Source organism: Dasypus novemcinctus, chromosome 3 (assembly GCF_030445035.2).
Source record: "Dasypus novemcinctus isolate mDasNov1 chromosome 3, mDasNov1.1.hap2, whole genome shotgun sequence".
NCBI lineage: Eukaryota > Metazoa > Chordata > Mammalia > Cingulata > Dasypodidae > Dasypus > Dasypus novemcinctus.
The window spans coordinates 178,623,593-178,646,631 of record NC_080675.1 but is presented as its reverse complement, the minus strand read 5'-3'; the positions used below and the strand labels follow the sequence as shown (position 1 = coordinate 178,646,631).

The 23,039-nt window shown below is 53.1% G+C and overlaps 1 protein-coding gene across 1 annotated transcript in view; it reads right to left on the bottom strand.

Moving 5' to 3' along the window:
* OCA2 (OCA2 melanosomal transmembrane protein) overlaps positions 1–23,039 on the bottom strand; it is a 370,679-nt gene that overhangs the window by 308,199 nt on the left and 39,441 nt on the right. Inside the window, exons 7-9 of the mRNA XM_058290617.1 lie at positions 21,393–21,538; positions 18,645–18,727; positions 17,294–17,447 (exon numbers count right to left, since the gene is read on the bottom strand). Of these exons, the coding sequence (XP_058146600.1) occupies positions 17,294–17,447; positions 18,645–18,727; positions 21,393–21,538 (383 nt within the window). The remainder of the gene's footprint in view (positions 1–17,293; positions 17,448–18,644; positions 18,728–21,392; positions 21,539–23,039) is intronic.

The following is a 23,039-nucleotide window of genomic DNA, read 5'->3' as shown; positions in this document are numbered from 1 at the left end:
AGGCGCAAGTGTGTCTCCACGCTCAGCGCCCGTGAGGCTGCGGTACCGTTTCCAGGCACGGCCAGGCCGGCACAGGAGTTGTCAGGGGCGCTCTCGTCCAACGTGTGCTCTGCGTCGGCCGGGCTCAGCCGCCCCCAAGGACCACTGTCTTCTGCCCTCACTCTGAGTCCCCAGGTCTTGGCTGTTCGTTCTCCTTGGTATATTTGTCCATTTTTTTATACCGTTTGGTGAATTCCCCACGCAAGGCCGTGCCTACGCTTTGTGGCCTGGGAGAACACCGGTTCATTAATACAAATACTCTCTCTGCGGCCGTGGCCCACCGAGGTGGACTAGATCATGCCCCCCACAGACACGCGTCCAAGCCCTGACCTGCTGTCCTGTGGGAGTGGACACGTTTGTGGGGGGTCTCCATGGCTCTGTGCAACTGAGGCCAACTGAGTCAGGCAGCCCTAACCCGGGATGACTGGAGCCCTTAAAAGTGGAGGAACTGGACACGGTAGGAGACAAAAGGAGAGTGCCAGCCACGTGGCAGAGGCCGAGCGTGGGCTACGGGCACTGCCGTCTACGGAGAAAGCACGGCCTGCCAATACTTTGATTTCAGACCTCCGACTTCCAAACCGTGAGAAGACAGTGGATCCCTGTTGTCAAAGGCAGCTGGTTTGTGGCGTTTGTTATAGCGACCCTGGAAAACTAAGGCAGCTCACCTTGCAGTGAGTCCATTTTTCGGTCAGGATTGTGTTACATAAAATCGTACATCCTAGAGCCCAAAGGCCCCTCAAGGAATCTTCCGGTGCAGCTTCGAGCATACACAACACCCTAACTTGAAGTACTGCCACAGCCTCATGGAACCACACAGCTATGGCATGAACTAGAGACTCATGAGCCAAGTGAACCTGCACTACCTGGGAAGGCAGCTGGGATTTCTCCCCCAAAGGAAAAGGGATCATTTCCCCTGAATTTTCAGTACTAAGTTCCTAAGGTACCAGTTCCTATTGCTGTACCTAGCAAGCATTTCTCCTAAGCAACTACAAAAGCTCAAACAGGGAAACCAAGAACAGGCAGGGAGCAAACTCAGCTAGCTTTGGGGATCACGCCTACTCCAGCTACTCTGGTCTCCATTTCCCTGGAGACATTTCAGACGGGGCTTCGTCAGCCAGGACCTGGATGACAGTGGTACTGCAGGGTCTCCTGGGGTCCCTCATGAGCACGCAGTGGGCGTGAAAGGTGGGCATCGGTCAGTGCCGCTGCGACGTGGGGATCGGTCACTACTGTGTCATAACCTCGTCTATCCTGACGCGTGCTGTGGTAGTTTGAGACTTCAGGAACCCCAGAGAAGAGGATGTCCTTAGAGCTGACCCATTCCCATGGGCCTGAACTTACTGTAGGTGGGACCTTTTGATTAGGTCACTTCAGTAAGGTGTGACCCAGGGTAGGTCTTAATCCTCTTGCTGGAGTCCCTTATAAACGGGATGAATCACAGGAAAGAAGGCCACAGAAGCAGAGAGAAGCCAGAGGAAGGCAGAAGCTGAAGCAACGAAACCAGAAGGGAAGAGGCCAGCAGATGCCGCCATGTGCCCTGTTTGCCACATGACAGAGGGGTCCAGGATCGCCAGCAGCCGTCTTTGGGGAGAAAGCATCCCATGGTGATCTGGACACTTCTACAGTTTCAGGACTGGAAGCATGCAAACAAATAAACCCCCACTGTAAAAGCCAACACTTTCCCGGTCTGTTGCCTTCCAGCAGCCCAGCAGACTGAAACACGTGCCATCAACTTCACAAAGCCCCTTACCCAAAGTTGTGAGTATATTCTTTCTTCCCAAATTTACTTGAGATATGCAGGCATATTGCACTTTGTTTTGTCATGCTTTACAGATTTTTTTTTTACAAATGAAGGTCTGTGGCAACCCTGCATCAAGCAAGTCTATGGGCACCAGTGCACCCTTTTCCCAACAGCATGTGCTCACTTCACATCTGTGTCACATTTTAATTAAGGGATGAACATATTTTTAGACAGTACTATTTCACACTTAATATACTATGGTATAGTGTAAACACAATTTTTATATGTACTTGGAAACCAAAAAAATTTGCATAAATTGCTTTACGGCACTATTCACTTCAGTGCTGTGATCTAGGGCCAAACCTACAATATCTCCAAGGTATGTCTGTGCTTTTAGGTTCCATTTTTCCACCTAGAGATGTGATCTTACTGAATTTCAGGTAACTCTTGGGACAGAATTCCTAGCCCAGAAATCTCCCAAGAGCTAAACTACCAAATATTCACTGACCCACCCTAATACCCAGCACAAGATGGTCTGTGAGAGCAACGGGACAGCCCCTACTTCCAGGGCGCTTGCGCTCCAGTACAGAGAAGATGTATACATGTAATTACAACACGGGCCCAATGTGTTCGACACTGAAAAGAATCCAAAGAGCAGTCCTACCTTCTACCCATAAGGCCACCCCAACACCGCCTTCTGATGCCTGACATCTGCTTCCCAGTGAACTCCTGGAGCTTTCATCACCAGCTTCTGGGGTCTCCTCCAACCTCGGGAGAGACACTTGCTGTCAAGCAGAAAACTCTTCTGGGGTTCAAGATAGAAGCTGGCGTGCAGTCAGCCGTGTGCAAATGAGGATGCATCAGATGCTGACCCAAATAGAGAGCCTCGTAAGCCTGCGGACCCTCAACAGAGGGACCCTGGCAGCCCACGGCCTCCTCGATCTCTCCACAGCCTCTAAACCAATGTCAGATTCCTGGACAAGGGAACCGCGCCACTGATGTGTGACACAGCATTGGAAACCATGCCTGCTGCCTTCAAAACTGAAGTCAACTAACTTCCCACTGTCCCGCCCTGCTGAGTCCCCTGTGAACCTGACGGGGCTTCAAGGCCACTGAAGCTGGAGTAATACTGCAGCCGCCTGACCACACAGATTCCCAAAAGAGAGGCGTCTGAACTGGTGCACACCTGCGGAGGAGAGGAATGCAGCGCCTGGCGTGTTCACAGGCTGCCATAACATGCTCCAGTCTTGCCTGCGACCTTGCCAGGATTGCCAATTCTTTCGTTAGGCAAGGTTGGTGGAGTATGTCCTGTGCAAGTTCAGAAAATCATAGAATTCTAAAGGTCACAGCAAGAAAAAGTCAAAGAATTCCATCCGCCTCTCTTGCCTTACAATAAGGAAGCATTGACTCAAGACCTGGGGAGCAGATGTGGCGCAGGCGGATGAGCACCTGCTTCCCATACAGGAGGTCCCGGGTTCAGTCCCCGGTGCCTCCTAAAAAAACAAGCAGACAAATAAAAAACAAACAACAAACAAAAAAACCAACTCAGGGGAGCCGACGTGGCTCAGTGGTTAAGTACCGGCTTCTCACATACAAGGTCTGGGGTTCAATCCCCAGCCCCAGTACCTCAAAAAATAAAAAGGGACGGAGGTCGCAGAGGTCATGACCTTGACCCTCCCTTACCTCTCACCCCCTCCAGCTCCTCTGCAGTCCCACACAGCCCCAGGAGGCCCTGAAAACGTGCGCCTTTTCTGTTTGGTTTAACTGAAGATACTGGCAAGCCTGGCAGCTTCCAGCCCTGAACAAGTGGCTCTCAATCATCCACGTGCAGCCAGGCCTGCCCTGCTTCTCCGCTGCCAAGGCCAAGGCCAGCGGGGCGGCCAGTCGAGGACAAAAAGGCACACATCCCTGATCCCAAAACCTCTGCTCCCTGACACCAGAAGTTCCATTGCGGAGCGTCCCCGCTCCTGAGCGTGAGCCTCACCTAAGACCCCTTTCAAGAGCAGCTGCTTCTGGGACGAGCAGCCGGTGAACCCCTCACCCCCTAATGCCAGCTCCTGAGTGCCGAGCAGGGCCACGGCACGGGGAGGAGGAAGACGGGGTCTGGTGGGCACCGCCGTTAGTGCCACGCAGAGGCCACGACTGCCCAAAGAGGGCAGGGAGGCCGCTGCTCAGGTCTATCCCAGAGCTGAGGAGCACAAGGGGGTTTCTAAGACGGTCGAGGAGAACGCCGTGTGCAAACGCACCGCAGCCACCCATGGCTCCTCTGGACGGAACCGGTTTCCTGTGGAAAGCCCTGGAGTGGCCCCTGCCGAGGAGCGTGGAGGCTCTGCTCCGAGGGCGAAGGGACCGAGCACGGGGCCTTGGAGCAGACCTGCACGTGGACGAGCTGCCTCAGCCCGGAGGTACCATGGGCAGAGGTAGAAGGGGCTGGACACAGAGGACGGGGCTGGACGCAGAGGGGAGGGGGCTGGACGCACAGAGGAGGGGGCTGGCCACAGAGGAGAGGGGGCTGGACGCACAGGGGAGGTGGCTGGACACAGAGGGGAGGGGGCTGGATGCACAGGGGAGGGGGCTGGACGCAGATGGGAGGGGGCTGGATGCAGAGGGAAGGGAGCTGGACGTAGAGGGGAGGGGGCTGGACACAGAGGAGGGGGCTGGACGCAGAGGGGAGGGGGCTGGATGCACAGGGCAGGGGGCTGGATGCAGAGGAGAGAGGGCTCGATGCACAGGGGTGGGGACTGGACACAGAGGGGAGGGGGGCTGGAAGCCGATGGGAGGGGGCTGGAGGCAGAGGAGAGGGTGGTGGATACAGAGGGGAGGGGGCTGGCCGCAGAGGGGAGGGGGCTTGGGAGCGCTTCCCAATTCCCTCGAGACTTTCACCCACAGTGACCACTCTCTGGCCACATATAATTGGATGCACATTTCCCAGCACAGGAAGAAAATGCACACTAGCCATGCCTGCCTGTTTTCCTGACTCTAAACAATGGACCCAAGAGGAAAGGGCCAGCCAGGTGGTCCCAGCCGCTCCTGCTGCTCTGTGCCCGGAGGGCTGGCACTGCCTTCCAGGGTCAGCCCTGCAGTCAGACGCGCGGTGACAGGCCTGCTGCTGGTCTCGGCCTGCTCCAGGCCACGGGTCACTCCTGGCCACGGGTCAGCCCCAACCACGGGTCCATGGGGTCAGCCCCACCCATGGGCCTGCTCCAGGCCACAAGTCAGCCCCAGCCACCGGCCATGTCTGGCCTACCATCAGGCTCTGGCCAAGGATTCCACACCTTTCTCCCATCCGAGGCCCGGGGACACACCGGTCCGGGGGCTCTATCACAATCTGCAGCCACCTGCTGGATTATGAGAACACGGTCAGAACCCAGGCCGCGTGCTTGGCTGGAAATCCCGCAGTGGGTTTCCACGCATCTGCTTTCCAGGTGTCCGCGCTTCTCAGACCTCACATACAAGACCAGGGCCCATCCCAGGAGGCGGCTGGCCACGCGGCCCGCGGCAGGGAGGGGGCTCCCCCAGCTGGTCACGGCCCCCCGGCCCACCGACCCGGGAGACGCCTGGCAGGAGGCCCACCCGGGGCAGAGCACAGCGCGGCAGGAGGGAGGAGAACGGGGCCGGGCGAGGCCCTCAGCATCGGCCACCACGGCCACGGCAGGGAGCGCCACCGTGCGAGGCCAGGAGGGCCCGGGCAGGGGGCCACGCGTCCCCGCAGGCACCAGCTCTGAGGCTTTGTCCCCAAGACTGAGACAGCCAAAGGGGGCCGCCTCAGGAGGCGCCCCCAGCCAGCCGGGCCCTCCCGCCCCTTCCTGCCCCCTCCCGCCCCCTCCCGCCCCTTCCCCAGGCCACAAAGTTCCAGAAGGGTGCAACGCAGCGTGAGGGGGCCAGAGGGACGTCGGCAGCGGGGTGGGGAGCGTTTCACCGCCGGCCCCTCCAGGCTGCTCTCACCGCCCTGTGGAGTGGGCATCCCTGCAAATCCACTGTGCTCTGCACAGTCTTTTTCTTTTTTCTTCTTTATTTTCTCTTAAATGTTACATTCAAAAAATATGAGGTCCCCATATACCCCCATCCCCCTCACCCCACTCCGCCCGCATCAACAACCTCTTCCATCATCGTGGCACATCCATTGCATTTGGTGAATACATTTTGGAGCACTGCTGCACCTCATGGATAGTGGTTTACATTGTAGTCTACACTCTTCTCCAGTCCACCCAGTGGGCCATGGCAGGACACACAATGTCCAGCATCTGCTCCTGCAGCACCACCTAGGACAACTGCAAGTCCTGAAAATGCCCCCAAGTCACATCTCTTCTTCCCTCTCCCTGCCCTCAGCAGCTGTAAGCAGGAGAATTGCATCCATCATCCACGTGGGATCTAAACCCCCTCTCGAATAGAGGTGGAATGAACATCACCATCCCAGGGTCCAGAGGATGGAGGACTAGAGTGTGGATTAGAGTGGACTCACTGATGTTCTACTACAGAACTATTGTGATAAGTAATGGAAGAACTTGTAGCATTGATGTGCAGTCTCTTTAAATCCCCTCTCAGTTCAATTAGGCATTTTTTCAAAACCTAATGTGCTGCCAGGAGCTGCTTCTAGCTCTGGGGGGCGTGCGGAGGCCAGGTCGAGCCCCGCAACCTGGGGGCCGAAGTGGCCCTCCCGCAGCGGGCCCCGCGCCCCTCTCGGCTGCCCCCGCCGGGGCTGCAGCTCCCCTTTGTCCCGGGAGTATCTGCACCCCCCCCCCCACCGCCCCTCAGGCAGGAGACCCTCCGCTTTGCCCCAGGAAGACGAGGCGCCCTGCCCCGCCACAAGCCGTGGCTCCTCGACCACAGCTGTCCTGGCTTCCTCGCCTGGCACGTGGACAGTTCTAGAACCGTCGCTGAAGGAAGCAGTGGAGAGTGAAACAACAGGAAGACACTGCGCATTCAGAGTTCCACAGGTCCTGCCTGCCCGCCCTCCCGCCCCGGCCTCCGCTGGTGCGGCCGCTGCTCCCGCACCTGTTGTCGTGGCGGGGGGGGGGGCATGGCGGCAGCTGCGGGGGCCCCACGCCAGCACTACGGAGCTGGGCCCTCCCTGCCTTCCCTCAGACGGGTGACGTGAAGGCCACGGGCATTCCAGAGCCTCCTAGAGCACTCTGCAAACTTCTATCACGAAGATCCTCTTTCAGAAACACACGAGCCCGTGGGGCTAAAGAAAGGCACGACGTGCGTGAGCTGGCTGCTTCTCGCGTGCCACCTACACGTCCTCCCCTCAGCTCCAACCAGCCCTCCCTCCACTCTTGGGCGAGAAACAAAACCTTGGCAGGTAAACTCTGTTTTGATGTAGGCCCCACCAACCTAGAAAGGGAAAAGGCCAGAGGGGAGCACCGACGCACAGCTGCCGAACAGACACCTTGGTCAGACCAGGGTCCCCAATCCCCTCCCCATGGAGACCCCACAGCAGGTGCACCTCGACGGGGCCCTCCGTGGTGATTTAGCGCCGTGCCATCCTGCCAACACGTGTCCACATCTGTCCCCAAAGCTGCCAGCGCTCACCGGAGGCTGCCATGCCCTGACCACACAAATAAGCCCTCACGCGCGACGTGTCTGTGAGCCAAGGGGACATGCCCGGGGCTGAGCTGCTGGCCCAGTGGCCATGAGTCCTGTTCTCCTCTAAGACCTGCCCAGGTCCCACACTCGGGTCCCGGGGCCAGGAACGCATTTGTCAACAGAACCTTTGACGCCACCATCAGCTAAGGGGAGGCCAAGTGGAAGGGGTGGCCCGCAGTTCACCGTGACTGGGGACCAGACAAGGAGCGTGTCGAGGACCGAGTCATGAGCCCCACAAAAGATATGCTCAGGATTAATCCACAGCCTGTGGGTGTGACCCGGGTGTCAACAGCATCTTGGAATACGCCAACTGGGTCAGGGTGTGGACTCGTTTGTGACTAGGCTTTTCAATAATCTTATTCAGGTGGGACCAAAGGAAATCAGGTGGGCCTTAGTCCTATCATCAGAGGAAGCAGGGCGATAGAAAGAGGAGACGGGTGGGGAAAGGGGGGGTCTGTGGCAGAGGTGGAGGTCACATTCCGGACTACCACCCCCAGAACGCTGCAGGACTTCAGAGGAGCCTGTCCCAGACAGTGAGCGAGGAATTCTGAACGTTTGAGCAACCAGTGTGTGGTATTTCTTATAACAGCCCTGGAAGACCCAGTCAGGGGTAGTTGGGGGTCGGCAAGGCCTGGACCCAGCACTTCTGGTGTGTCACCCAGGGTCCCCCAGCCATGTCCTGCTTGCAGAGGGAACCACAGGAAACACAGATGGTGTATTCAGTCAGCCAAAGGGGTGCTGATGCAAAATACCAGAAACTGGTTGATTTTCATAAAGGGCATTTATTTGGGGCAGGAGCTTACAGATACCAGGCCATAAAGCATAAGTTACATCCCTCCTCAAAGTCTATTTGGACAAGATGGCTGCTGACATCTGAGAAGGTTCAGGCTTCCTGGGTTCCTACGTTCCTGGGGCTTGCTTTTCTCTGGGTTCAAGGTTCCTCTCTTCCTGGGGCTGGCTTCTCTTTCCTCTGTGAGCTTACTTCCTGGGGCAACAGCTTAAGGTTTCAGCATCAAACTCCAACATCAAAACTCCAACATCAGAAACCCTCAACGCTGTCCTTTGCCATGCCTTTTATCTGTGAGTCCCCACCTACCAAGGGATGGGGACTGGGTGGGGACTCAACACCCTAATCATAACTCAATCAGGCCAATGTACAGATCAGATTACAAATATAATCCAATATTTGTATTTGGAATTCATAACCGTATCATGCTACAGATGGCTACCATGACATCTGCGGTGCTTTGTAGCTACGGACCCCAGGAAAACATTTTCTTAAACTTAATCCATTCCCATGGGTGTGGACCCTTATAACTTGGGCCTTTTGATGAGCTGCCTTAAAGTGTGGCCCAGGATGGGTCTTAATCCTATGACTTGAAGGGAAGGTCACAGAGAGAGAAGCCAAAGAGGGGAAGTCGATGGAACCTGGAAGAGAAGGGTGAGGCCACCACGTGCTTTGCCACGTGACGGAGGAGCCCGAGACCAAGGGGCTCTGGCAGCCCCGGACTGTCAGTCTTCAGAAGAAAGCATCACCTTAAGGACATTTCGATTTGCCCTCTCCTGTCCTCAGAACTATGAGCCAATAAATTCCCGCTGTTTAAGCCAACCTATTGCAGGGCATTTGCTTTAGCAATGAGGAAACCAAAACAACATTTTAGAATGGAAGGGAGATTATCCATCGTTGTGTATTCATTTAAAAAATGTCTCCTGAGCACTGACCGTGTGCACTGAGGACAAGATGTGGGCTGAAGTCTCTGGCCCCGGAGGCTGCTGCCCAGTGGGGGACAGACTTCACAGACGGAAAACCTGACGGTGAGTTTATGAGAGCAACAAGGCAGAGCCCAGCACCCCGGGGGCTCTGCAGGGAGAGGCGTTCAGGTGAGATCGGAGAAGGCCCTGCCGAGGCCCACATCCGACCGGCATGTCCAGTGATACGGTGTGGCAGCCACTTTCAAAGCCCCTCGGGTACATCATGAAGGGGGTGAGAGCAGAATCACCCCCACGGCCGAGACAGCGCTGCAGTGGGGAGGGGGCAGAGTCCCACCGAGATGCACTTGGACGTGGGGCTCACAGCACCGGCTCGTGCTCAGCCAGTCCTGAGCCCATAAATGAGGTCCTCCAGAAGAAATGCCCAGGCACACGGGCTTTGACCAAGTGACTTCGTGGCACATGCCTAGTTAGGAATCAGTGATCTACCCGTCAACTCCTCTGGCAACGAAATGGGTACACTCAACACAAAGTGTGAGTCCTGCAAATGATACACAAGATGATCTATGGTTGTGGGAAGAAAAATATTACGACGTTTACTTATGCTTATTTTTCCTGAAGAACTAGAAAGAAACTAAGCGTTCCTAATACATAATGCATGGATGAGTGCTGGCACCTTCCCCTGTCCTGTGTAGTAGAGTCACATTTCCTTTCTGGGAAGGGAAGTAGCCTGAGGGAAAATGTAAGGTCACACAATCCTCAATCATGGTGACACCTGACCTTTTTAGCATCATGTGCCAGGTAAAGAGGATTTATAATGAGGTTTTCTAGTTAGAAATAAACTACCCATCACAGAATGAGCAAGTGGCTTAGGAAGATATCTGCAAAAAGACTGTGGGTAGGATATAATAATAAGGCAAGCACAAGTGGACAAGAAGAAAAGGTAGTATTGTCTATTTTTTTTTTTAAGATACATAGATCACAAAAAATGTTACATTAAATGTTTTGAAATGTTAGGTAGTAAGTGTGAAGTCATCACGATTCAAAAACACACAATAAAGGTGTCTACATTTTTTTCATTGATCCTTTAAAAAAACTCATTGACCTAATAAAAATACTTCATACTTGAGGTAAACAAGCCTATATAACCAGTTTTTAAATAATTCTGCCAACATGACCAAAACAGTGTCTAAGTCAGGGCAAGACCCCAGCTCATGCTCTAAGTTCCTGTCTCCAGAGAAAGAAGGTGCTAGAATCCTGCGGGATTTCCCCAACAAGGCTATGGAGTCTCAAACCTCCTTGATAGAGGGAATATATATGAAAACATATATACAGTATGTATGCAAAAGATATATGGAAATGATGTTTTTAAGAAATAAGATTGTGTCCTACATAATTATGTCATCTAAATCAGATAGACTGGTGGATGGAGGGTAGTTACAGCAGAAATAAGCTCTTCAGTCTCTGAAGGCAGGTAAATAGCGCAAATGCATTTAAGTATCTTTAATGATCAACTTAAGGCAACTGTTGACATTATTGCACACGTCAGCCAGCAAGTCCGTTTGAAGGCTGCGTTTCTGCACTCATTCAGGCGTCCTCACATGCTGAGGGGCCGCTGGCATGTGCCCCGGCGCCTCTGGCGGGCGCCTGGCAGGAGGCTGCGTCCTGCTAAACACCCGCTTAGGCAGATTCAAAACTGGGTGGCACAGACAGGTCCATGTGTCACCCCTGAGTGGGCATCAGTGTGAAACGACTACTCTGGGTGCCTGCTTGGAGCTTCTTCTATTTCTCTGAAAACATAGTCTAGACCTCCTGACATTTTGTGATAAGGACACGTTGTTACTTCCCAGAAGCCCATAACCCCAGTCAAATCATAAGCAAGCATCAAACAAAACCAAACTGAGGGCCATGCGACAAAAAATCTGACCAGTGCTCCTCACTACCATCAGTGTTGAGGAGAAGAAGACAAGACTGAAAAACCCACAGCCCTCAGGAGACAGTCGTGGTGACTAAATGGGATCGGGATGGAATCCTGGGATAAAAGGAGGATGTTAGTGAAATCTGGATAATGTGGAGTTTAGTGAGCAGGAATGCACTGATGCTGGCTGTTCAGTTTTGATAAATGCACCAGGGTTATATAAGATATTAAGCTAACAACAGGAGAAAGCAGGGGATTGCTCCTAAATAAAAAGTCTATTTTAAAAAGTGCATGGTGGGATTAGCCAAAAAAAAAATCTTATTTTGCAAAAGAGAAAACAAAATTGGAGAACTCACATTGCCAGATTTCAAGAACTACTTAAACTCATATAGATCAACAGAAAAAAAATTGAGAGTCCAGAAATAAACCTATATATCTATGTTCAATTGATTTTCCAACAAGGGTGCCAAAGTAAATCAATGGAGAAAGGATGACCTTTCTACAAATTGTGTGGAACAATATTAAAAAATTAACTTGAACTCTTGCCTTGAACCACATAAAAATCAATAGAAACAGACCATAGGCCTAAATATTTATAAAATATTGAAAAATTAACTTGAACTCTTACCTTGAACCGCATAAAAAAATCAATAGAAACAGATCATAGGCCTCCATATTTACAAAACTATAAAATTTCTAGAAGAAAACAGGATAAAATCTTTGCAACTTTGGGTTAGGTAAAGATTTCTTAGCTGGGACTCAAAAGACACAAAACAAAAGAGAAGAAAATTGTTAAACTGGATTTCATCAAAATCAATAACTTCTGCTCTTTAAGAGACTAAGAAAATTATAAAGAAAAACCACTTATTGGGAGAAAAATATTTTCAAAACATTGATAAAGAATTTATAAACAGAATATATAAAGAATTCACACAGCTCAATAATAAGAAAACAAACAACACAATTTTTCAAATGGACAAAAACCTGAAAAGATTCCTCACCAAAGAAGATATAAAGAGACATAACAACTAAATCAATGAGTAGACCTTACTTGACAACTAGGGACATTTGAAAATGTTAGATATTAGGAAACATTTAAAGAATTTATTTTGTAAGATATTAAAACTTGTATTTTGGTTACATAAGAAAATTCCCTTTTTTGAGATGCATACTAAAGTTTTTATGGGTAAAATTACATGACTTCTGGGTGTTGCTTTGAAATATTCAAGCAAAAAGTGGAGTAAGGAAACAAATATATTGTGGCAACATGGGAGGTCCATGGTTCAAACCCCGGACCTCCTTGACCCGTGTGGAGCTGGCCCATGCGCAGTGCTGATGCGCACAAGGAGTGCCCTGCCACGCAGGGGTGTCCCCCATGTAGGGGAGCCCCACGCACAAGGAGTGTGCCCTGTAAGAAGAGCACCCTGTAAGGAGAGTCGCCCAGTGCGAAAGAAAGTGCAGCCTGCCCAGGAATGGTGCTGCACACACGGAGAGCTGACACAACAAGATGACGCAACAAAAAAAGAAGCACAGATTCCCATGCCACTGACAACAATGGAAGTGAACAAAGAAGACGCAGCAAATAGACACAGAGAACAGACGACCGGGGTTGGGGGGGAAGGGGAGATAAATAAATCGTTAAAAAAAATAAATATATATATATATATATATGTATAGTGGCAATTGAGTGATAAGAGAGAGTTTTTTAAGATCTCTACTTTGGGGTGTGTTTGGGAATTTTTACAATCGAAAGAGTATTTTCTTTTGGAGGTCTTCCCCAACAAAAAGAACATCTCTGACTCTTGTCTGGGCCATTTCCAACAATGGATGGATAGAGAGGTGGAGAGACTGATGGATGGATGGATGGAGGGAGGGAGGGAGGGGTGGAGGGATGGAGGGAGGGATGAATGGATGAATGGATGGAGGGATGGATGGAGGGATGTGGGATATGAGAATGGGGTGAGGGGAGGGAGGGAGGAGGAATGGAGGGGCAAATGGACAACCATAAGGCCATCACTCTACTAATGATAATGCCAGGACTGTAATTCTGGTCTCCTACTCCCAGACCAAATCCCAGAACATTTTCCCGTGGCCGCTCTTCTGCTTCCCTTTACCACTACTTATCCCTGCCTGTGGCAGGCTCATGCTTAGGAACCCAGGTCCCCCTCCCTTCCCCACAGGATGTGGCCCCAAGAGCAGGGGAGGTTTTATGGTGTTAGCACAGGGTCTAACACCTGATGTACTGAACTGGTGGATGAGCTTAGTAGCAATAAATCATCATTTACTTCACAGGTTAGAAGAAGCTCTCCTTCCTTCTGTCCCGTTTTTAAACATGCCTCCCTTCCCCTGCCCCAAAGCCGCTGTCCAGAGCAATAAGCCCTGATAGTAAGTGAGGAGGGAAAGAGCTGGAGACAGAGGAGGACCCCAGGGGTCACAGGCGGAGGACGGGTCAAGGTCAGCGGAGCCTGGAGCCCACGTGACACCAAGAAACATCTGTAAAAGGGACCGTGAGCAGCCCGCTGCTTCCTGTGTAAGCTGATGGATCCTCACGTTACGGCTGCATAGTCTAACCAATTGCTAGACAGTATTACTCTCTAGTTACTCTATTTCCCACTGATAAAGTGCGTTTTAGAGTGTTAAAAATGTGTACAAGGAACGCCAAGTTGGCAAAGGAAAATTATGCAAATCATATCTACTTACAGCCTCATTCATATAAAAATAATGTTGACGCTCCTTTTTCTCATATGAGCCTTAAGTATACTACTTATTAACTTAATGAAACTCAGAAATGAGGGTGGTGATACACAAGAATCCCTAATCACTGCATTTTTAAAACAAAAAGAATAGGTTCTTCATTCATAGAAGTATATAAAAGCATGTACATTCATATTTCAAGGTTTGTATATAATTAGCATTCTGCCACAATAAAAAATGAAAAGGAATTTAAAGCACATTAAGGAGTTATGAAGCCAGGGGACAAAAGGAAAAGATAATAAAAATTGAATCAGAATCAGATGTTAAGAAGGAAAAGTCCGGATTCTCCTTCTCCCATCATTCAGCAGAGCCACGTGGGGGATGTGTGGACCCCAGAACAAAGAGGCCCCCGAGTTTTCACAGCACCACATGTCCCCATGCTCACAAGGCATGCTCACATGGACAGAGACAACACCCAGCCAGCAAGCCTTCCCCAAGAAGAAAGCTTCCAAAGGTCAGCACTCTGCAGCATTCAACCCTCTCCTGGACAAGAACAGAAGGCTCTGTGGCTCCTCTGGCCCTGCGTTCCAGCAATTGTATGGCCCTGTGTGATTGTAGCCTCATGTGGCCATGTTCCACATGGCTGTGGCTTTCACGTGGCTGTAGTTCTTGTGTGGTCCCTGTGGCTGTGGCCTCATGTGGCTATGGTCCAGGTGGCTGTGGATTTCACATGGCTGTGGTTCTCATGAGTTCCCTGTGACTGTGGTCTCACATGGCCATGATCCACGTGGCTGTGGCTTTCACATGGCTGTGGTTCTCATGTAGACAATGTGACTGCAGCCTCATGTGGCGTGGTCCACATGGCTGTGGCTTTCGTGTGGCTGTGGCCTCATGTGGCCATTGTTCATGTGGCTGTGGATTACATATGGCCGTGGCTCTTATGTGCCCCCATGTGGCTGTGGTTCTCATGTGGCCCATGTAGCTGTGGCCTCACGTGGCCATGGTCCACATGGCTGTGGCTTTTCTGTGGCTGTAGCCCCTTTCTTCATACAGGGAACCAATGTGGTAGTGTTAGTGCAACCACAAGCACCCACTGAGAAGCAGCCACCCAGACTTGAACCAATCTCCAACCACCTGGTGACCCTCCTGCCCCAACCTGGGGGCACGTCCCCTCTGGGAAGAAGCCAAAGCTGAGTCTTCCAAGCAAAGCAGCCACCACACTGGGGCACACGCTACACCAAGATGCAAGTCGAGACCATTGGCTGGAAACTCAAGACTGCCGTGTCAATGCCGGCCTGCCCCTCCCAGGGCAGAATCACCAGGATTGGGGGTCTTTGGGAGGGAAGCATTTACCTTACAGAGCAACCACTCATGACGAGGGCTGAAGAAGTGGGGTCCGGGAAAGCATCATCTCCAGGGGCAGGACCTACAGAACCCTCCATGAGTTACCATTTCATCCCTTTTCATTAGAATTGCCTAATATCTAATATCACAGGGAATGAATGATTGCCCAATGCTTACACCCCCACCCCAGTTGTCTGTTCTCTGTGTCAATTTGCTGTGTCTTCTTTGTCCGCTTCTGTTGTTGTCAGCAGCACGGGAATCTGTGTTTCTTTTTGTTGTGTCAGCTCTCCATGTGGGCGGCACCATTCCTGGGCAGGCTGCACTTTCTTTCGCACTGGGCAGCTCTCCTTACGGAGCGCACTCCTTGTGCATGGGGCTCCCCTACACGGGGGACACCCCCGTGTGGCAGGGCACTCCTTGCACGCATCAGCACTGCGCTTGGGCCAGCTCCACATGGGTCAAGGAGGCCCGGGGTTTGAACCGCGGAGCTCCCATGTGGTAGACAGACACCCTAACCACTGGGCCACGTCTGACTCCCTGTGTTCTTAAACCTAGTCCATTCCTGCAGGTGTGACCCTGCTGGAAGCAGGGCCTTTAAGGGGTCTTAATCCTCTTACTGGAGTCCTTTATAAGACGACATAATTTAGAGATGGAGAAAAAGTCCCGGAAGTGAGAAGCTGGAGCAATGACACCCAGAAGAGAAGGGAGAGCCCGGGAGACACCGCCACGTGCCTTGCCACGCAGCAGAGGAGTCCAGGGTCGCAGGCAGCCTGTCTTCGGGAAGAAAGCATCAACTGATGATGTCGTGATTTGGACATTTTTCTCCACCTTGGAATTGTAAGCTTGTAAGCTATTAAATCCCCATTGTAAAAGCTGACCCATTTCTGCTTTCTGCAGCCCAGCAGAGCAAAACAGGCAGTTTGGGAACAAGCGTGCGTAACCGGCGAACATCCTCGGAGCACAGCCCTGTCCTCCCATGCCCCCGGAACTTCTGGAACTTTCTGGAACTTTCCTGGTGGGTCCCTCCTGCCAGCCCTCTCCTTGACATCTCCGAGCTAAGAGGCTGGCCCCCGCACGTCATCACTTACCTGCCAGGCTCCACTCACAGCACCAGGTTGCTGGGCAGTGCGCCGCTGTGAGAGGTGTAAAGCGTAATGTGGGGTCACAGCTCTAAGAAGAGCACCCCTGCCCAGCACACAGGCAGCGGCTCGTCCTTCGCGTCACGCTGTTGAAGGAGGACCTATGCTTCCTGGTTCCCAGAAACATCGAAGTCACAGGTTTAAGATCATGTAGCAGTTTGATATTATTGATGAATTCCAAAAAGAAATACTGGATTATGTTTGTAATCTGGTCTGTGACTGAGTTATGATTGGGGCCACGTCATTAGGGCGTTGAGTCCCCACCCCTTGGTGGATGGGGACTCCGAGATAAAAGGCATGGCAAAGGACAGAGTTGAGGATTTTTGATGTTGGAGTTTTGATGCTGGAGTTTGATGCTGAAGCCTTAAGCTGGAGCCCCAGGAAGTAAACTCACAGAGGAAAGAGAAGCCAGGCCCAGGAAGAGAGGAACCCTGAGCCCAGGAAGAAGCAAGACCCTGGAAGAGAGGAACCCAGGAAGCCTGAACCCTGGCAGACGTCTGCAGCCATCTTGCTCCAAATAGACTTTGATAAGGAAAGTAACTTATCCTTTATGGCCTGGTATCTGTAAGCTCCTGCCCCAAATAAATACTCTTTATGAGAACCAACCAATTTCTGGTATTTTACATCAGCACCCCTTTGGCTGACTAATACAGACCATTTGTGAAAATTGTCTCTACCTGAGAAGGAAAAGGTCACAGCTCCTAACCCTGTCACACATTTGGCCTGTCACCTAAATCCCAACACACATGACCCCTCATAGCAGGTGTATGGCAATGGGTTCATCCAGGGGAAGAGGCTGAGCCACAGGGGCCAAAATCTTGTCCCAGGAGCTCTCACTTGTAGGAAGCAGCACACGGTGAGAAAACCTCTTTATTCCAGTTTTTTCACATACATTTGACCGTGACTCACAATTGCATCTTGCAGGTGCCATGGGCCAAGATTCAGAAAATCGATTCTAGACCAGTCTGATGTTCTACCTACACCGGGGGAAATACTGGAGTGTAGGAATGACGCTCTCCCAATTTGATCGAGCAGCTCGATGAACTCAACCAGAGCCGAAGCAGTTAAAATGTACTTACTGGTGGGCAAAGATAAATCCAGAAAAACAGGCATAAAACGCACCTCGAATATAATCAGCATGTAGACCCCTGCCAGAACGACCGCGGCAACGGTGACCTGCACTTCCACGCCGGCGCGGAGGTACTGGTGAGCCACGAGAAGGGGCACGGCCCGACTCTGACGGAGCGAGGCCCGGATGTTGACGGACAGGGTCCCTCTGCAGAACGAAACAGGTTTTCCAGCTGGACAGGGAAATGGGTCCCAGGGCAGCAGGCGCGTCCCCGCCCTCCACGACATTTTTAATGCAAGTCACCTATGGCCGAATCAGAACGGGGCAGAGTCGTGGGACAACTCGGCCCCAGGCCCAATGTCACGGAGTTTTCTTTTTTATTTAAAACTTTATTCCTTAATTAGCAACCTTGGAAACAAATAGCCCTGAGAAGATCCACAGAAGCCCCCAAACGGTTGTTTTTCCCCGTTTTGTCAGGCAGGAACAGAGTTCCAACCTGGCCAATCCCACTCCACAAGCCACGCTGCTTCCCGGGACCGGCCGCCTCGGCTGGCGACAGGTTCAGCTGCGGCCGCGGGCCCAGTCGGGGGCAGTCACAGCTTCCTCGAGCCCAGCAGCCCTCTCTCCTGCCGCCGCCGCGGTGCCAGGCAGCCAGGGACGGGAGCATGCATGTGGCCAGGAGCGTGGACGGGTAGCGGCCGTGAGCCACGCCTCGGCAAGCCCTCAGGAGGCAGGGCCTTCAGCTCGCCCCACCCTCGCACACCCACTCGACACTCGGGACCACCCCGCGGGCACGTGGCCAAGACACGAGGCAGCTGGGCTCCAGCCTGGCCTGGAGGGTGCCACCAGGCGGCACCTGCCTCTCTGGTGCCATCCCGTGTTTTGAGCAGCTCCCAGCAGTTAACAAGGAAACGGGGACATGCAAATTGATGCCACCCATTTAATTTCGCCCCCATCTGCTGTCCATGCTAACCAAGGGCCAAGGCGCCCTGTAACCTGAGATGCTGGCGATGGGACGCAGCGTCCCACGCAGACAGAATACGAGACCCAAGGGTAGAGATGGACTGTGCAGTGGCATTAGTTCAAAAAAGGGGAAAGCATCCTAAAATTTCCTAGAATTGCCCATTATACAGTTGCACAATGTTAATGAAATCCGAACTTCATGTTAGAAATAGCCTTTGCTTCAAAGGTGGTCCTTGGGCCATCCTGCTTATCTCCTGCACCACGGTTAGGACGCCCTCCCAGAATCCTCGCGCTCCCTGTCCCCGCATCATCCCCTTGCCAAGCCACATAGCCCATCGGGTGTTCCTGGTGCCAAAAGCACGTGTCCTACACACCTAACACCTTTAGGTGAGCGTGTCCCATAGAATCCATTCCCAAGCCTTTGCTCGTCTGAAAACTCACCTGCTCAGGATCTCAAAAGTCCTGCTCATGACAAAGCGCTCATTCCTTCTTGGATTTAAAAATACTGTCCAGTTATATGTGACCTGGAAAGAGGAAGTTCAAAGTCATGATAAGGCTTTTAAACTAAAATGTCATCTGGGATCTGGGGCTAGTGGGTGCAGGGTCCTTTTTAAGCAGAACAAGAGAGAGGAACAACAAGGCATTTTTGTATTGACTCCCACATCCAGGAAGATCCAGGTTTTGTGGAGCCGAAATTTACACAATTTGGAGGTCTTCATTTAAGAAAAAGAATGCAAGAGTATGAATATAGAATTAGTATAAGAATATACAAAAGGTCTCAAAGTAAACCCTGCTTTTTTGGGAGAAGAGAAATTAATAGTAGTTGCTGGAGACTTAAAGAAATCTTCTGAAACCTGCAGGCAACTTCCAAGGAATGCTTGCTTAGAAGTCCTCCTGCTTGCACCCCGCTGCACCCTCTGGCTCCCCCAGAAAATCCCACACATAGCAGTGCTCACAGGAGCCTGCAAAGATGTGTGGGTGTGTTTGCTGCAGGCAAACCCCTCGTCCTTTCCTGTTCTGAGCAGGGGGACAGAGAAAGTCAGAGAAGGACAAGTTGAGAGGGGCTGGGTGTGGCTGGAGAGGGGCTGGCTGAGAGGAGAGAGGGGCCAACAAACCACAAAGAAAACTGAAATTATGGACCCGGAGATTGGCCAGAACAGTGAAGCGCATGCCCAAGAGAACAGAGGTCCTCCTCAACTAGCCTTGGGGTCAGGAAAGGCATATCTGTAAAAGCTCCTTTAAAGAAGACTGCTTGCGCTCTTGTGTTCAGAGCCGGGTTTGAGGAAGGGACAGTTGGGGTGTGCCCGTGTGTGACCCGGAGCCCTCCTGTGAGTGCAGGGAAGATTGATGGGCCCCATCTGATTTGGTTGTAACTGCGTGTGCTAGGGTGTAGTTGTGTGTGCCAGGGTGCAGCTGTAGCTGTGTGTGCTGGGGTGCAGCTGCAGGTGCTGGGGTACAACTGTGCATGCTGGGGTGCAGCCTTGCATGCTAGGGTGCAGCTATGTGTGCTAGGTTACAGCTATGTGTGCTGGGGTGTAACTGCAGCTGTGTATGATGAGGTGCAGCTGTGTGTGCTGGGGTGCAGCTGCAGGTGCTGGGGTACAACTGTGCATGCTGGGGTGCAGCCTTGCATGCTAGGGTGCAGCTATGTGTGCTAGGTTACAGCTACGTGTGCTGGGTTGTAACTGCAGCTGTGTATGATGAGGTGCAGTTGCGTGTGCTGGGGTGCAGCTGCATGTGCTGGGGTGCAGCTGCATGTGCTAGGGTGCAGCTGTGTGTGCTGGGGTGCAGCAGCATGTGCTGGGGAGCAGCTGCGTGTGCTGGGGAGCAGCTGCATGAGCTGGGGTGTAGCAGCATGTGCTGGGGTGCAGCAGCGTGTGCTGGGGAGCAGCTGCGTGTGCTGGGGTGCAGCTGGGTGAGCTGGGGTGCAGCTGCGTGAGCTGGGGTACAGCTGTGTGAGCTGGGGTGCAGCAGCGTGTGCTGGGGTGCAGCTGCATGAGCTGGGGTACAGCTGCGTGAGCTGGGGTGCAGCAGCGTGTGCCGGGGAGCAGCTGCATATGCCGGGGTGCAGCTGCGTGTGCTGGGGTGCAGCTGCGTGAGCTGGGATGCAGCTGGGTGAGCTGCGGTGCAGCTGCATGATCTGGGGTACAGCTGCGTGAGCTGGGGTTCAGCAGCGTGTGCTGGGGTGCAGCTGCGTGAGCTGGGATGCAGCTGGGTGAGCTGCGGTGCAGCTGCGTGATCTGGGGTACAGCTGCGTGTGCTGGGGTGCAGCTGCGTGAGCTGGGGTGCAGCTGCGTGAGCTGGGGTACAGCTGCGTGAGCTGGGGTGCAGCTGTATGAGGTCACCCCTCCTCCAGCAAAGCTCTCCTTCACAGGATGGGCAGAAGCGTGCCCTCCTGCTTCTTCACCAAGGGGGAACACGTGTGTGTGCCACGCCACGGCTACGATTAGGGCATTAGCGGCCCGCGGCTGTTGTGCGGGAACCAGCCCCCCACCATAAGGAGAGCTCCCCTCAGCACACTGTGCCTGCAGTGCAGGGCAATGGGAGGACGGGGGATGCGTGAGTGCCTCCTGTGCTCTGCTTCCTGTGACACCGCTGTGCATACAAGCAGGGCTTCCTTCAACCGGCTATAACAGAGCAAGCCCATTAGCCCGGGGTGTACCGTCCACGCAGGCGGCAGCGTGCACCGGTAACTCAGCGCAATCCAAGGCCAGGACTGGGCCAGAGAGCACTGGGAGAGGCAGCACCTTGCACTCGGGGCTCTGGCTGCGCTGGCAAAGCCCTGTGGGCTCTCCTCGCCCAGAGCCACCTTCCACGGCCAGAAGCTGGAGGCTCGGGCCCCGAGACGCCAAGCACAGGCCCTGTCGGGGTAGAAGAGGAAGATGTGCGAATGGCTAGGAGGGCCCCCGCACAACGGGGCCTCGTGTCTGGAAACCAGGAAGCGAAGTCCAGGTTTACAGCGTCACGTCTCCCTGAACTGCCCAGGAAAGTTGTTCTGAAGATAGAGGTCACAAGCCTGATTTCACTGGCCGGGCAGGTGTGACCACTGACATACAGCAAAGGAGAAAAGAGAGTTTCAACGACAAAGCAGAGGATGAGAAGGATGCCGTTGCCTCACGGCTCCCTGTTCATGCCATCATGAAACACGGCGAGGCTCTACAACCCTTCCCAAATGGCCTATGGTGTGACCTGTGGAGGCGGCCGCCGTCGGGAGCCCGCGGTGTCCACCTGGGTCACCTCCACCACGATGCGCTCTTCTCCCCCACCAGCCGCCAGGGCCCCCGCCAGCTCCACCTGCAGCAGCGCAGCGTCCCCGGCTCCCGTGAGGTTCACAGCTGGGGGCGCGTCAAGGGAAATGCAGGGGCCTTCCCCGGGCGGGGACAAAGACACACGCCTCCAGGACCCCTTTCTCCCACCGCCCGGCCACCCCGACCACCCCGTGTCCCTCTGTCCCCACGCTCCGGACGCTACACACAGGTGGCCCTTTCCGATCTTCCTCCGCCTGAGCTAACAGATACCTGCACTTTTTGCAGTCATGGGGAATTTCTGGCCCAAGTTCTGAGCCACAGTGAGCAGAAGACAAACCAAACTCAGGGGTCCCACCCCTGCTTCTAAGGTAGAGAAATCAGGAAGAACCGGCAATGAGAACTCTTGGCTAAAGCCATGCAGGAGGCTGCAGTGCTGGAGCTCAGGCGAGGTATCAGGAGAAGCCCCCCCCCAAAGGTAACTCCCTATTCCTCCCAAGCGGATGGCACCCCTCCTGCACAAAAGCCAGCTGGCCCTGCCCTCTTCTCCTCTGCAGGAGGCAGGTAGAATTCCTCTCCATCGGCCTCCTGCCTTAGCAGCAATTTCCTGGGGCCCAGGGCTTCCAACATCCCTGGCGACATGGCAGTCTCTATTTTGGAGCAGAAGAGAAAACTATTGCCAGTGGAAAAGTACATTTCACAATTGTTTATGTTTTAAGTGAAGTCTTGAAAGTTCCTTAGCTGCAGCTCACTGGGTTGAGGAGCCAATTCCTTTACTCTTTCCTAAATTCATAAAAGAAACAGATGGTTTACAGAGCAAATGTAGAAGGGGGGAGAGGCAGAATTGCACCGCGGCTAGAATAGCGGCTGAATTTGCATTGCAAATTGGGGGGTGTGATGGAATGGTCGGCCCTTCGTCATTGTTTAGCTCCTCCAGCAAAATGCACTGGGAAGAAACGTCCTGGTAAATAAAGTGGGGTTTTGGGGAAACAGACTTTGGCCCAGTGGTCAGGGCGTCCGTCTACCACATGGGAGGTCCGTGGTTCAAGCCCTGGGCCTCCTTGACCCGTGTGGAGCTGGCCCATGCGCAGTGCTGATGCGCGCAAGGAGTGCCCTGCCCCACAGGGGTGTCCCCGGCGTAGGGGAGCCCCACGCGCAAGGAGTGCACCCATAAGGAGAGCCGCCCAGCGCAAAGGAGGGAGCAGCCTGCCGAGGAATGGCGCCGCCCACACTTCCCATGCCGCTGACGACAACAGAAGCGGACAAACAAACAAGACAACAAGACGCAGCAAAAAGACACAGAAAACAGACAACCGGGGGAGGGGAGGGGAATTAAATAAATTTAAAAAAATAATAATAAAGTGGGGAGGGGAATTAAATAAATTTTAAAAAATAATAATAAAGTGGGGTTTTTTCCCCAGCACCGTTGCTTATGTAAGTACCCACTGGGCAGCCCTCCCCACTGCTTGGCTGGAAAGCTGCTCAACACCTCTGGGGGGCACTGGGGTTCCAGAAAGGACCACTGGAAAACAGATATGTGCATGGGGCATGGTCTGGGAGAACCAGCCCAAAGTGACGCTGCGGCTTTGTC